This window comes from Protopterus annectens, chromosome 10.part0 (assembly GCF_019279795.1).
Source record: "Protopterus annectens isolate FY-2018-M chromosome 10.part0, PAN1.0, whole genome shotgun sequence".
NCBI lineage: Eukaryota > Metazoa > Chordata > Ceratodontiformes > Protopteridae > Protopterus > Protopterus annectens.
Window position 1 is genome coordinate 354,540,450 of NC_056744.1, and position 15,425 is coordinate 354,555,874.

The following is a 15,425-nucleotide window of genomic DNA, read 5'->3' on the forward strand; positions in this document are numbered from 1 at the left end:
CATCATATCGTGATACACAGTTAGTAACCATACTGTTACATTCTGTGCTCACCTTATGACCATCATACCATGATACACAGTTAACCATCCTGTTACACTGTGTGTTCATCTTGCAACCATCATACCTTGATGCACAGTAACCATACTGTTACATGTTGTGCTCACCTTACAACTATCGTACCATAATACACAGTTAGTAACCATACTATTATTCCATGTGCTCACCTTATAACCATCTACATGGTACACTGTTAGTATCCATACTGTTACTCACTGTGCTCATGTTATGACCATCATACTATGATACTCTGTTAGTTACAGTAATATTCGCTGTGCTCACCTTACAACCATAATACCATGATACACAATTAGTAACCATACTGTTGCATTCTGTGCTCAACTTGTAACCATCATTCCAAGATACATAGATAGAAACCATGCTGTTATTCTCTGTACTCATCTTACAACCATTATACAATGACACACAGTAACCATACTATTACATTATATGCTCAGTTAGTAAACATAATACCATGATACACAGTTAACCATATTGTTACACTCTGTGCTCACTTCATAACCATCCTACCATGGTACACAGTAACCATACTGTTACACTCTGTGCTCAACTTACAACCATCATGCAGTGATACACTATGACCATGCTGTTGCATTCTGTGCTCACCTTGCAACCATTTTATCATGATGCACAGTGACCATACTGTTTCACCCTGTGCTCACCTTGCAACCATCATACAATGATGCACAGTGACCATACTTTTACACTCTGTGCTCACCTTACAACCATCATACCATGATACACAGTGACCATACTGTTGCATTCTGTGCTCACCTTGTAACCATCATGCCAGTATACACAGTTAGTAACCATACTGTTATTCCCTGTGCTCACCTTACATACCATGCTACAATGGATATAAGGTGAACACTGGGAGCCATCATACCATGGTACACTGTTAGTAACCATATTGTTACATTCTGTGTTCACCTTGTAATCACCGTAACATGATACACAGTGACCATACTGTTATATTCTGTGCTCACCACATAACCATCATAGCACGATACACAGTAACTATACTATTACACTATGTAATCTCCTTGTAACCATCATACCTATGACACACAGTAACCATACTGTTGCACTCTGTCCTTGCCGCATAACCATTATACCAATATACACATTTAGTAACTATACTGCCATTCTGTCTGTCCACCCTATGTCCATGATACTGTAATAAACTGTTATGAGCCATATTGTTATTCTCTGTGCTCACCTTACACCCATTGTACCATGGTACAGTGTTACTAACCATACTGTTACAATCTGTGCTCACCTTATGACAATCATACCATGATGCACAGTAACCATACTGTTACACTGTGTGCTCACCCCATAACAATCAAACCAGGATACACTGTTAGGAGCCATACTGTTACATTCTGTGCTCACTTTACAACCATCATGCCATGATACTCAGTAACTATACTATAACACTCTGTTCTCACTTTGCAATCATTGAACCATGATACACAATTACTAAAAATATTGTTATTACCTGTGGTCTCCCTTCAACCATCATCACATGGTACACTGTTAGTAACCATACTGTTACACATTGTGCTCACCTTATGACCATTGTACCATGGTACTCTGTTAGTTAACTCTGTGTGCTCACCTTACAACCATCATACCATGATACGCAGTTAGTAACTATACTGTTACAATCTGTGCTCACCCTGTAACCACCATAACATAATACCAGTAACCATATTGTTACATTCCATGCTCACATTGTAACCATCATGCCATGATACACAGTAAGCACACTGTTACACTCTCTGCTCACCCCATATCCATAATACCAGGATACACACTTAGTAGCTATACTGTTACACACTGTGCTCACCTTACGACCAACCACGATACACCATTAGTAACCATACTGTTATTCTCTGTGTTCACCCTTTGCCCATCATACTATGATACACTGTTAGGAGCCATATTGTTATTCTCTGTGCTCACCATACAACCATCAAACCATGATATACAGTTAGTAATCATACTGTTACATTCTGTGCTCACCTTATGACCATCATACCATAGTAGACAGGTGGTAGTGCCATACTGTTAAACTCTGTGCTCAACCTAAGTCCATCATACCATGATACACAGTTAGGAATGCTCACCTTAAAACCATTGCACACTGGTACACTGTTAGTAACCATACCGTTACACTCTGTGCTCACCTTATGACCATCATACAATGATACACAGTTAGTAACCATACTGTAACACTCTGTGCTCTCCTTACAACCATTATACCATGATACACAGTAACCATACTGTTACACTCTCTGCTCACCTTATGACCATCATACCATGGTAGACGGGTAATAGCCATGCTGTCACACTCTGTGCCCTCCTTGTCTTCCCCAGAGGAAGTCCCGCCTCCTGATGACTGATTTCACTTCCTCTTTCCTGAGGACCATCAGTGGAGCCTTGGTTTGGCTGAACATGTCAATGAGGCAGGTCAGCTCACCTTTTACAATTGCCAGCTCTGAATAAACTCTATTCAGCTCATCTCTGTGAAATAGCGAAAATAATGCTGGAATTTCATCTAAAGAGTCCATGCTACATGATACATTAGTAACCATACTGTTACACTCTGTCCTTTTATGACTGCATAGCATGAGACACAGGTAGTAACCTTACTTTTACACTCTGTGCTTACCCTATAACAATCATACCATGATACACAATAACTGTACTGTTACGCTCTGTGCTGTCTTTATGCCCAACCATGATTCACTGTGCAACTGTACACAGCATACACTGATGTAGTATGCCCAATTATGCACATTGTGTACAGTGCACATAGTCTACACTGATATGCACAAAGCATACTCTGATGTAATTTCTGCGCCAGTGCACATAGTGTATACTGATGTAGTATACACATCAGTACACATAGCACACACTGATGTAGTTAATGCACTAATGCACAAAGCACACCCTGATGTAGTATGTACATCAGTACACATAGTCTGTACTGATGTATTGTACACAGCGGTGTACATAGTTTACACTGATGTATGAGTACCAGTGCACAAAGTGTACTCTGATGTCGTATGCGCACCAGTGGACATAATGTGCACTGTTGTATGTGTACTAGTGCACATAATGTCCAGTGATGTAGTATGCATACCAGTGTACATAGTGTATGATTAAATAGTACGCACACCTGTGCACATAGTGTACAGTGATGTAGAATGCTAGCTCGCCCACTCCTGGAGGGGGGGTGGTTGTCACATCCCCATTTAAAGGTGATATGCCATAATCACAATTTAGATTGCTGGTAAAACTACAGCATCTGATGAGGGCCAAGCTAAATGACATTATGTGCTATGATGTCATGTGTGTGACATTACTTGCTGTTCTCAGTTAGGGCATACCAAAACATCCTCCCTTGTGTATGTGACACTGCAGGCTGCTCCGTTCCACTTCCCCTGCCTAGCCCACCAGCAGTGTGGTCCCAGAGCCTTGGGATAGTACTGAGGACATTTAAGGAGGTGCAGCTGAGAAGCTGATTGTCAGCTGTGGGCATGTAAGTGTGAGAAAAAAAAGAAGTGGATGAATCAAGGGAGATATAAGGCAGTATTACTTCATATAAAGAGTTTTGCATGATATGAACAACCTACCTGAAGAGACTGTCAAAAACAATTACAAAATCCAAAAATGTTTGTTCACTTAGACAGGGGGCGGCCCGTGCTATAAGGACTGCAGCTCCCCCACCTGTAAAAAGAATAAACTAAATTCCCCCACTGTAGAAAATAAAATATAAACGTAAAACACATTTTATGAGTAGTCCTGGAACTCCACGCATGCGTGCTTAGTTCCCTGCTGTGTTAGGCAGTCCGGAACTCCACGCACGGATGCTTGCTTCATTCCTGAACTCCAGACTGCTCTGTTAGGCAGTCCGGATAGGGAAGGCAGGGAAATCCGCCCTGCCAGCCCAGAGGTCTGTGCGGTGACGACTGGAAGAACACCAGACTGCATCGCCCGCAGGCTGGAGGCTCCCAGCCTACTCACATTGAGACCCAGAAAGCCTGCATAAGCTGTTATGGAGGACAGGGAATCATCGGGCTGTTGCAGAGGACCACTATGGGACTGTGTGTGTGTGTGTGTGTGTGTGTGTGTGTGTGTGTGTGCGCGAGTGCAAAAGGTGGTGGGTAGAGAATAAGGCTTGAACCCTGTACCTTGAGCCCAATTGACAAGAGCCTGAATTCCCTACCCACAAACATTTGCAGATGTTTGCCTCATATTTGTTCTGTTCTGTTCCTCATAAAATCTTTAGTTTCTGTATTTTTGTTGCTTAACACAGCCAGTAGTGCAGTGGTAGCATTGTTGCCTGACAGTTGCAGGTTGTCTGGCTTAATTCTTGGCTGGGGTGCCGTCTGTGTGGAGTCTGCATATCCTCCCTGTGTTTGTGTGGGTTTGCTCTGGTGTCCTCAATGGATATTTATTCCTATTTTTTGGACTGTATTCACATGTTTTTTCTGCTAAGGTTGAGGGCTATGGTGATAACTGAACTCACTGAATATGTTTGGGAGCTGTATTCCCCCATTATTGGCTTTGTTGAGGTGTTTTGTGCTAAGATGTTAACAGCTATGTTGAGAACTGAATTCACTAAATGGTATCCATTTAAGTTTCAGTCTTCCTTTCTTTCATAGAACAGATGATTTGGCATAGTGGTATGTTGCTCTGACTGTTTTGCACAGGGTCCTGAATTCAGTACTTGACAGTGAAATGTATGGTGGTAACACAGCATTTTATTCTAACAACTTTCCAACATTATACAAGCAATGTTTAAAATGTATCCCAATGTTTTGGTCTTTTGCCCCCCCCCCCCCTTCTAAAATTTTGGATTTTTCCAGATTTCTTATGCTGCAAAGTTCAGAGATGCAGCTGAGTGTCAAGTAGATTTTACAAGAAGCTGAGAGCTGCAGGGGAACAAAAGTTTAGTGCTGCTTATGCCGAGTCTGCTTGCGTTGTTAATAGCACAATAGGTAGTGTAGTTTTGATGCAGAAGGCTGTGGGTTCTACCCCCACAGTAGGTAGCTGCATTGCTCATACTGTACTGCATTGTAAAGGGGGTGGATGTTGCAGTCCTTTTTGATGAAGATACCTAGTAACTATGAACCTGTTATCAGTTTGCCATCCATTCCGTATTGCAGTATTACTAGCTTATCATTTTTTTAATGCAACTTAGGCAATTTATTCCTCAAGGGCACATTATTTTTAGATGAAACAATGAAATATAACGTTGTTTGCTAGTAGCAACCTCTTCATTAGTTACAGATTTCTTTAACGTGGAATTATTTAGATGACTTTTACTTCTTCAGAGATTGTGCATATTTACTGATACTGGTGAACTGTAGACATTTGAGTAGACTTTTATGATAGAATTGTTCTGAATTGGGCAGTTTTGTCATTATTGGTGCATGCATTTTGTTTCATTGTTTACTGGAAAAATGTTCTGAATTGTTTACTGGAAAAATGTTCAAAACAAATTTAAAACACCCTCTAACAACTGTACTATATTGTACAAGGAATATAATTTAATACAATCAGGAAGGTGTATCAAAGACCACTTGTATGTTTCGTGTACAAGGTGCCTATGATTTGAAAACAGCCCAAAGTTAATCTTTATCTGCCACTGGCAAAATGTATTTTCTTTGAATGTGGGTTTCAATGAATGTGAGTTTCAAAGGCAGAGAAGTATTAATGCTAAGTCTGTTTTCATTGAGAGATTGCATTGCTTTATTTAGCCGATGTCTTAGTGTTTGTGCTGTAAAATGCAAAATAAAACTTTCAAATGAAGTCCAAGTCATCGTAGAAGTAAAGGAGTATGCACATTAGTGTTTATGGTAAATGGAGTGAAATAGCCAAGTAATGGTTCATTGGAATGGCTGCAGGGGCGAGGCTCCATTCGACCATGATTTTGTGAGGGGGAAGGGCGGCAAACTCAAAGACAGCCCCGGCTGAACTATACCTCTCAACTGTCCAGATTTTCACAGAATTAATAGATTTTTGCTTCTTATTTTTGGTTTGTTACTCATAAAATTTGTGGTTTTCTGGCTAATGGCAGACACTGGGTTTCAGACTTAATAATCTTCAGAAAAATGCACACCAAAGCAAGACCTGCTCTTCTATCAGTTGTCTCAGATTATACAACAATTTATAGTACTGTTTATATGTTCCCCCAGTATATTTGGCCTTGTCCAGATTTCCTGCATTAACAGATTAAGAGGTACGTGCAAATAAATTGCTTTATAGAATTAGGCATATCCAATCTTTCAACTGTCCCCGATTTTGGCTCAAAATGTTGCTCTTCCCCTAATAATCCCGCCGCAAAATGGCAATTTTGGAAGAAACCGTGGAGGGCTTACAATTAAGAAATAACTGTAATAATCAGAGTTCTAGATTACTTTTATTTCAAAAATGCATGTAGATTCTTTTTTGTCAGCTGCTCAAGTTTGCAGTACCAATATTAAAAAGTGTCCCTTCTTTGACAGGTTCCCAGCTGTATTGTGTGGCTATTTTATATTTTTGCATCACATTTTTGGTCCATTTTTCATAAAATTGTGGTTTCTTGGCAAATTAGTAGCAAATCATTAAAGACTGATGTTAGAAAATAATGACAGACATTTGAGTTTCAGATTTCGTACCTTTCAGAAAATTCATACTAATGCAAGACCTACTATTCTATTATCTTTCTAAGTTTATAAGAGCAATATTTAAAATGGTCCTTATTTTTGGGCCTTTGTCCCACTTCTATGTATGTCTCTGTCCATATTTCTTGTTCTGAGGTTGAGAGGTATGACAAATGTGTCAGGGCCATCACAGTCGGCCAGAGACCTTTCAAATTGTGACATACTTGTTGCACCCCACCCCCCATGTAGTGACTCTGGATGTGTCCAAGCAAGGCAAGGAGCAGTTTTGCAGTGTAAACGTGCAGAGTATCCCCCCATCCAAAGTAGACACAAGTGCTACTTTTATACTGCCCTTGATTTTGCAGAATGTTCTGGTTTCTGTCATATTTTTATACTGTTGATTTATGCTTATTATTACTCAGAAAGTGCCTGTTGCTCTCTGTTTAAGTAGCAATGCTTTAATGACCATCAGGTAAGCTTGTCTGAGATTGTAACATGCAAGTAAGCTTTAATAAGCATACTCTTAAAGAATTGGCAACATTGAAAGCCTTTCTGTTGTTGCCATGCAAAGAATACTTACATAACTAGATTATGTATAAGCCTTGGGTACTGAAATGCATATGACAGTACTTGTAATAAAGGACAGGATTATATTATTTTAAGAAGCTCATTACATTTGTTGGAGACTTGCAGTCATCTTTGCAGGCTTTACCTGTAAACCAAACAGAATGCCAATCTATCATGTGTAGACCACTACCTGTACAGTAATCCTTTAAGCAATGTATCTTGAGCTTGTTTCTTGTTTGCTTTTCATGTTTTACTTTGATCGTGTTTTCCCCATGAAACAAGTAGATAGTTGTCAGGCAGCAGGTCTTTTTTGGATAAGAAATATTTTTACAAGTGGGGGTATCACAGAGATTGCTACTTTCAGCATGTTACTTGGTACTTTAATAAAGCTGAATATAAATTATAATTAGAACTGCAGTGCAAGGAGAAGTTGTTTGAGTAGAGTGCTGCTTGTTTTTCTTGATTTTGACTAGCATTCCAGTAATGTATTTAAAAAGTAATTTATTTTTTCATGCCTCGCAACCTTTGTTTCCATCTAGATATTAAGTAAGCTGTCATGCAGCCAATGCATTGAAATATTTTTTTTTCTTCTACACTTCATTTTGTCTTGATTGGACTTGCATAATGACGGTTTGGCACCCAGGGCGGCGTATTTAATTAAAGTCACAGTTTTTGTGGTTTTTGAGCATAACCCTCCCCCCTTTCTAGTTGGCCACACCCCTTCCCGTTGATCCCACCCATTCACCTGTCTCCTGCAGCCCCCCTTTGATTTGAAGTCACCAGCCACCACTGCACCTAGATATGGTGACATTTCAGTCATGGTTTTATGTATACCATGTTTCACTGATGCTCCCATTTTTAGGCATTCACTTTTTCATCAAAGAAGCTGATTTATAAAGCTTTGTTATTCAAACTCTGCCCCTCAATTATCACTCCACATTTGTAATGGTGCTGTATGCACTTAGTGCCCTGGCCTGATAGCTCCGTGGTTAAGGCACAGATTTACCAACAGGTAAGACCTAGGTTCGAAACCTGGCTGGAGCACAACTGGGCAGCAGCAATTGTTTGGAAGAAAGGCCTGGCAATCTACTTCTGTAATATGTCATGAAAACCCTATGAGGTCTTCTCATAGTCACCATAAATTTTGATTCAGGGGCAATTTCTTGCTTGCTTTATGCTCATAGTAGAAATTCCTTGCCAAGTACTGCAGTTCATTAGCTTTCAGAATCACTCCCTGGATATTTATCTTACTGGTTACTTTTTCTTGAATACATTCATGTTCTTGCTTCCCAAATGGCTATTTTACAAGTATGCCAATGAAGCTTTTAAACGTTTTCTCTTCAGGCTGTTCCCTTCCCAGACAGATGTACAGTATTGCTCTTGTCCCATACAAAGCCAAGACTTCACTTGCTAAGGCAGAAAAATGATACAGGGAACCTACTTCTGTTAGATAGGAAATAACATGATTGTGTTAAGGAGAGAGTATGCCTTTTAAATCGTGTGATATTTTTTGGAGGTAAAAGCAGCACTTGAAGGACTGATGGAACACATTGCTTGTATTAACCTTGTTAAGTCTTTTGACACTTTTTCACATAACATAGGGAAATAAATTAAAAACAATAAATATCAGTCAACATGTGATTGAATGGGTAGCACACTGGTTAAATAACAGGACACAGTAAGTCAAGGTAAGTCAAGGTAGTAAATCACCTGTCTATCTCAAATCAGGTTACCACTGGTATCCTACTGGGCACTCTGCTGGGGTCAGATCTTTTTTCAGCTATTCTTCTCAGATATGAAAGTGGGCTGTGAATAACCAGATATGCTCATGACTCCAAACTAGGTAACATGTCAGTGGCTCAGTAGGCAGCATACTTACCTTTGGTGCTGGAAGGCCATAAGGCTGTGGGTTCAATTCCCACTTAAGATGATTTCATTCTTGACACTGCCATGTTGCATTAGAAGGATGTTGCACTCATGAGTGTGCCATTCTTTGAATGAGATGATAAACTGAGATCCCATCTGCTTGAGTTGGTAGCAGCTCAGGTGGATGTAAAAGATCCCACGGCACCTATTGAAAAACACAGGGGAATGTTCCCTGGTGACCTGGCCAAATTTTTCCCATAGTATAGAAACAACTCTGGTCTCCCTTGAAAGGAGGTCACTAGCCTAGTGGGACTAAACTTGCCAACAAATGATAAATACAAAATAAATAAAATAAGCATAATAGCTTGAATAAAAGATGCCAAAGTTGTGTAAAATGTTCTACAAAAAACACAGTCCTGATGTCATAGTAATGGTTTCACCATTAATGCCATCAAATGTAGCATCATTGTATATAGCAAAAGGATATGAGTAATGATTACAAAGTAAATTATGTGATGCTTCTTCATGACATAGTGAGATGGTGGTCTGACCGTCACCTAGAAGACTCAGGTTTGATTCGAGGCTTGGACAATAAGTGGCAGACATCAGCTTGCCCATGTTAGGGGGAGGAAGGTAGTGTTATCTGCTGTGATGCTGCCTGTTACATATGGAATGGGATTTCAGTAACATACAGACCAGGGGTGCCATCCACTTGGTACTAAGAAGCTATAAAAGCAGTAATCTCCTATAATGGAGTTGCCTTCTGGGGACATCATGTGTGGAAACACTCACATTCTTCTGATAGAGCCATGGCATTACAGGATGCTGTATCAGTCCGACATTACAGGCCGTTATATCAGTGAGTATGCAAGTCAACCACCTGGGGCCTTGAGTTAGCCTATCACAAGAAAACCCCTGATGGCTGTCTGGATGACAGTCACCTGTGATTGGTTGTCTCCCAAGGAGGGGAACAAATATGGAAGTGTGATCAACTGTTCCTGATCTATTTAATGCAATAGCAGCTTTTAAAAGCTGTTATTATTTGTGGTCAAACTTGAGCACTGTAGCACTCTGTCTGGTCTAAACAGTTTAAAAGTAAAACAGTTTCTGACAACTGTTTTAATTCTGTTGAAAGTTGGCTGCAGAATAATCACCTGCTACTAGCCCCCCCAAAAAAAAACAATAAATAAATAAATGACTTCTCTTTTTTCCAAAATCCAGTTTCCATGAAAAAAAATTAAAATGTCTTCCTTAAAGAATACCATGATTGAAGTTACCCCACATACAAAACTACTTAACATGTCAATCAATGACAGTCTTAAATTTGATTTACATATCCACAACAGTATCAAGAAACCCCATCAAAATCTAGGCACCCTACATAGATTAAAGAAATTCCTTACAGACTCTGCTAAGATAACTCTAGATAACGACTTACCTCTTAACCGCTCTCCTATACGGAGCCCCTGTCATGACTAATCTACAAGCCTCACTTAATTCTGAACTTGAATAATGCTATAACAAAGTTTACAGGTTCGCTTGCAACAAACCTTCCCAGATCCATCACTGTTTTATCACTAAAAACACTGGCTCAAGATTCCTCACCAGCTATCTTATACTCAGCTCACCTTAACCTATAATATCATCCATAGCCAATCCCTCTGATCAGTAGTTACACTCCTACTCCAATACTATCTTCCAAATTGTCCCTTTCGGTTAAATAAACAACTAGGGTTGGCACACATCCATTTTTTTCCCAGACTATCTTTAAATCAAATCAATTCTCCAGTAGTCTGGAAAACACTGTACAAACTCTGGTATTCTGTTTCAGAAAAGGAAACAAACTATCAAAGTTTGTTAAATCAGCTGATTTACTATGCGTTTTTTTTTTTTTTTTAATACAGAAAAGCACAGTAAATTAGCTGAAAGGAGGCATCAAGAATGGAAAAGGGGGGTGTTCCCAGCCAGCTGATGTCATTGTCACATCATAAAATGGGTGGGGCATGGGCAGGAGAGAGGGTGAGAATGGGTGGGGTTAAAGGTGCTGCGAGGGGTGTGGCTTTAGTCCAGTTTTAGCCACCACAAATGGTGGCAACCCTGTAAACAATTGCTTACCATGTACAAACCACAAAAGGTTGCTGGGGCCAGTCTCTATTCCAACAGTGTGACTGGAACTTGCAATAAAATTCCTATATCAGGTCTATCACAGACCTTCATCTTTTCAAACCATTGCTAAAAGACATCCTCCTTGCCTCCTGGCTTTATCCTTGCTCCTCATTTGGCACATGCCTCTCTTAACACACTTCATCACCATTCTTTTATCTCCCTTTAAAGCATTAAATCACTTAACCTGCTTATCCCCTTCTAATATCTCACCTTATTGTACTAAAATTACTATACCTACTTCTAATTAGCACAATCCAGTTATTAATCCATCACTACTTTTCTATCAACAGTCAGACTTGATTATCTCCTCAATACCTCACTTTATTGTATTTCTTATATTACTCCTACATATCTTATACACCACTTTTCTATCTGTAAAGTCTAAGTACAAAGCTTGTAAATTTAATGTTTGTGAATATCAATACAAATGTTATTATACAGACTGTTAAGCTGTGTATTAACTGAAACTGCATTATAAATTTGTTATTGTAAATATTGATTTAATTAAATATGATGCCTTGGAGTGTAATACCTGAGCCTCCTCTGAAAAGGGGAACCAGTGCCCAGTCGGACTTTCCCTGTAAACAAATGTCAATAAATAAACAGCTAGACAGAAAATCTCTCTTTTTTTAAAAAAAATAAAAGCTGAGTATTGTTTTCTGTGCAGGCAGGTTATAACCTATACCAACCGTTTGCTACAGTTAAACAAAATAAATTATTTTTGTTTTTAATAAATTGTTGAGAAGGAGGGTTTGGGCAGGGCACAGAAAACAGGATCTGCACGGCAGAAGGAACAGTTTTTTTTTTTTTTTTTTTTTTTTTTTTTTTGCTGTTTTGCTCTTCAGAGGAAGAGCTGGGGGAGCATTAATCTAAGTGTAATAAATCTATTGCTACAATGTACCAATCAGCTTATTACAGTAAAGTGTTTTTTTTTTATTTTTTTGGCTCCTCGTAAGAGTTGGGGGGGATCCAACTATAGTTATCAGCTAACTATACTAAGGTGTGGATCTAACTGTAATAAGCCAATCGATGGTTGAAGAACTGAGAGGGTAGGGTGCTGGCTCGTGGTACTGGCATTTTGTCTTGGCTGAGCCAGCTATGCTTCTGGCATCTTCCTCCTCTATAAGGCAGCATGTGAGCTTGTTCTCCTTTGAAGTCTTTTCCATTTCTCTAAGGGACCCAACACCCGACTGAGGAAACAGTACTACAGGTAACAAATAGTACAAAGCATAACAGCTACATTACACACTTTCCAATGTTATGGAATAAGCGTCACTTTACAGTCAGATGTTAGTCGTTACCTTCTGGGCTACAACAATCCAGCTTCTTGAAGACAAATATGTTGTAAACGTGACAACTGAGCCTAAAAGTCTGAGACTGAAATCTCATTCTTTGTGCAGGAGGCAACAAAAAAAAGCACACAGGAGGAAACTAAAAATTAGTAAGATATCAGTGAGTATGAATGCCTGTTCGCTTCCATTTTCCAGTGTTCCAAACCATCCTATCGCAGATAACTAGGTTAAGCCTACGAGACAGTCGTGAGGGAAAGTGATGGGACTAAAAATAATAGTCTTTTATTCATGGCTGTCATATTTAAAAATGTTTTTGGATTGTCGTTCTGGTTATAATGTGTGGAATGATTTGCTGTAATGTTATGCAAAAACGTTTATTTTCTTTGGATTTTAATAAAACTGTCTTCTTTTACAGGTATGTCTGCACCCAGCGTCACACTCTTCAGATAGACTACATTAACTATATGGATGAGATCGCTGAAACTTTCGGTGCAAAACCAAAGATGCTGGAGCTCTTTTTTCGGAATCCAAGACTTGCCTGGAAGGTGTTCTTTGATTCTTGTACCGCATATCAGTATCGCCTAACTGGTCCAGGCAAGTGGAGTGGAGCTGAAAAGGCAATCATGACACAGTGGGACCGGGTTTTCAAGGCAACAATGACCCGTTGTGCAGAAGTGGAAAAACAGCAAAAGACCTTTCCTGTGCTGCTGATGCTGATTTTTATGGCTCTGATGATTGCATTCTTTGTTTTTTAATGGACTGTTCTTTGTGTTGTGTAACACTATTTAGCTTCCCATTCTTTGATGTGCCTGCTAATTCTCATGTTTTTCTTGGTTCCCACTGACTGGGACTCCATATGCACAGCTGCTGCAGGTCGTACTTGATATAACAATAGTTCCACATTCATGGTACCATGTTCCCAAAATCCTCAGCACAGAGGTGTAGCTGGCTCAAACAGCACCCTCTGCTGGTCCCATGAAGTAGTGCCTCATCCCCTCAGCTCTTCAAGGGAGGAGAAAAAAAAGGACTTTTGCAAAATTTGTAGGAAACCTCCATGCTTCCTGCAGACACTGCCCAATCCACGCATACCCCCCCCCCCCCAGCTCTTCAAGTGAAGAGTAAAATAAAAGATATCCGTTACTTATACTAGCGCCCCAACCATTCAGGTCCTTCCTGCCCCAGCCATTCAGGTTCTGTTTCTGTACCCTGCCCATAAACTCCTTTATTTATTCTTCCCCTTATACTTTATACTCCTTATTATATTTATTATATTCCTTATTATATTTGTTATACTCTTTCATATCAATTTTTACTGAAAAAAAATCCTTTTTTATTTTAAACTGTAGCAAACCTGATGCTACAAATGTAGCAAGCTGTTGGCTGCAGTTTATACAAAGTACTACAATGCTCAGGTTTTTGCTAAGGAATTTTTTACTTTTAAACTGTAGCAAGCCCTCACCAACACTGTGCAGTTAGGACAATTGCCTCTTTCGCCCCACCCTAGCTATACTACTGGAGGGATATAAGCCAAGCAGGCCTATACTGGATCTCTAGGTGATCTGCCTGTCATGCCTTCTCTTCTGTCATAATTTGATGCTCCTTAATGCTCTTTTTGCAGAAAAAAAAGAAACAATTTTTCCTCTGATCAGAAGTCTGGCCCTCATTTGATGCACAGCCAGGGTGAGGTAAAGGGGGATCCACCCAGGAGCAAAATGTTAGGGAGCACAATCAGCAGATGTTGATCAGTCTTCAGTGCATAGCAGCATTCAGAAACAAGTATTGTTATTGCATTTGGAGTCTGCACTAAACTGCTGATGTACTTGTGTGGGATAAAATGTCGCACTTCCTTGTTGCAGATGTAGCAAGCAGTTTGCTACAGTTTAAAAAATTAAAGTTCAGAAAGAGGGGTACCAGGTCGGGAGACCACCACGGCTGCAAAACTAGCTAGCTAGCTATGTCTCTTAACCACCAATGCAGAATAGCATACCCTCTTCTCATTAACTTCACTTCTGAGTATCAATGTCTACTTCCTGCAACAGCACAGAGTCTGCTATAAGAAGCACATTCTTCCATTTCCAGTACCTCTGATTTAAGGTATTGGATTTCCTTTGCTACATAATGCATGAAAGCATATACAATGCAGTCAGCAGAATGTGCACTTATTTTAGTGTAGATAGTAGTAAAGTAGAAAATAAATGTTTCCGCCTGCCAGTATGTGCAGCGTCTTTGTATTGTGCATTATGGGAGCAGAGATGGTCAACATCATGTGCTTCCTTCACTGACTCTGTTGGTGTACTAAGAGTACATCTGCTTTACTGATTGTAGGGAGAAGGGAATGCTGGGAGTGCCTTACATTACATCTGCTTGATAGAAGAAGGAAACAATGAGTCTGTCTAGTCTGTCCATTAATTAACATCAAATATTGTATCTCTCCTTCATTCCTACCTTTCCTCTTATTCTTTTTCCATCAGTCGCATGCCTTCTTAAATGCCTCTGGATTCCTTTTTCACCATCCATTCTGGTAATTCATTCCATGCATTTACAACACTTTCTAAGAAAAAGTACTTCCATGATTCTAAGGAATCATTGGCTAGGACAACATTTCACTTGTGTCTGCCTTCCCCTTCTCTCCTTCCTGTTCAGAAAGATTCCTTCACATCTTTCTGACATGATCTCCTACACCAGTATCCTGTACCCCATCACTTCTGGTCTAAACTGAGAAGATTTCTTGCTCCTCTAACCTTTGCTCATGTCCCTTCTCCTCCATCATACTGACCTTTCTGGTAGCTTTTCTTG

The 15,425-nt window shown here is 39.7% G+C and overlaps 1 protein-coding gene across 1 annotated transcript in view; it reads left to right on the top strand.

Annotated features, from left to right (window-relative positions):
- Nucleotides 1–13,902, top strand: part of LOC122814149 (flavin-containing monooxygenase 5-like) — a 704,592-nt gene extending 690,690 nt beyond the window's left edge. The window contains exon 10 of the mRNA XM_044086762.1: nucleotides 13,045–13,902. Coding sequence (XP_043942697.1) covers nucleotides 13,045–13,384 — 340 coding nt within the window. The 3' untranslated portion in view covers nucleotides 13,385–13,902. The remainder of the gene's footprint in view (nucleotides 1–13,044) is intronic.
- The last annotated feature ends 1,523 nt before the right edge of the window (nucleotides 13,903–15,425 follow it).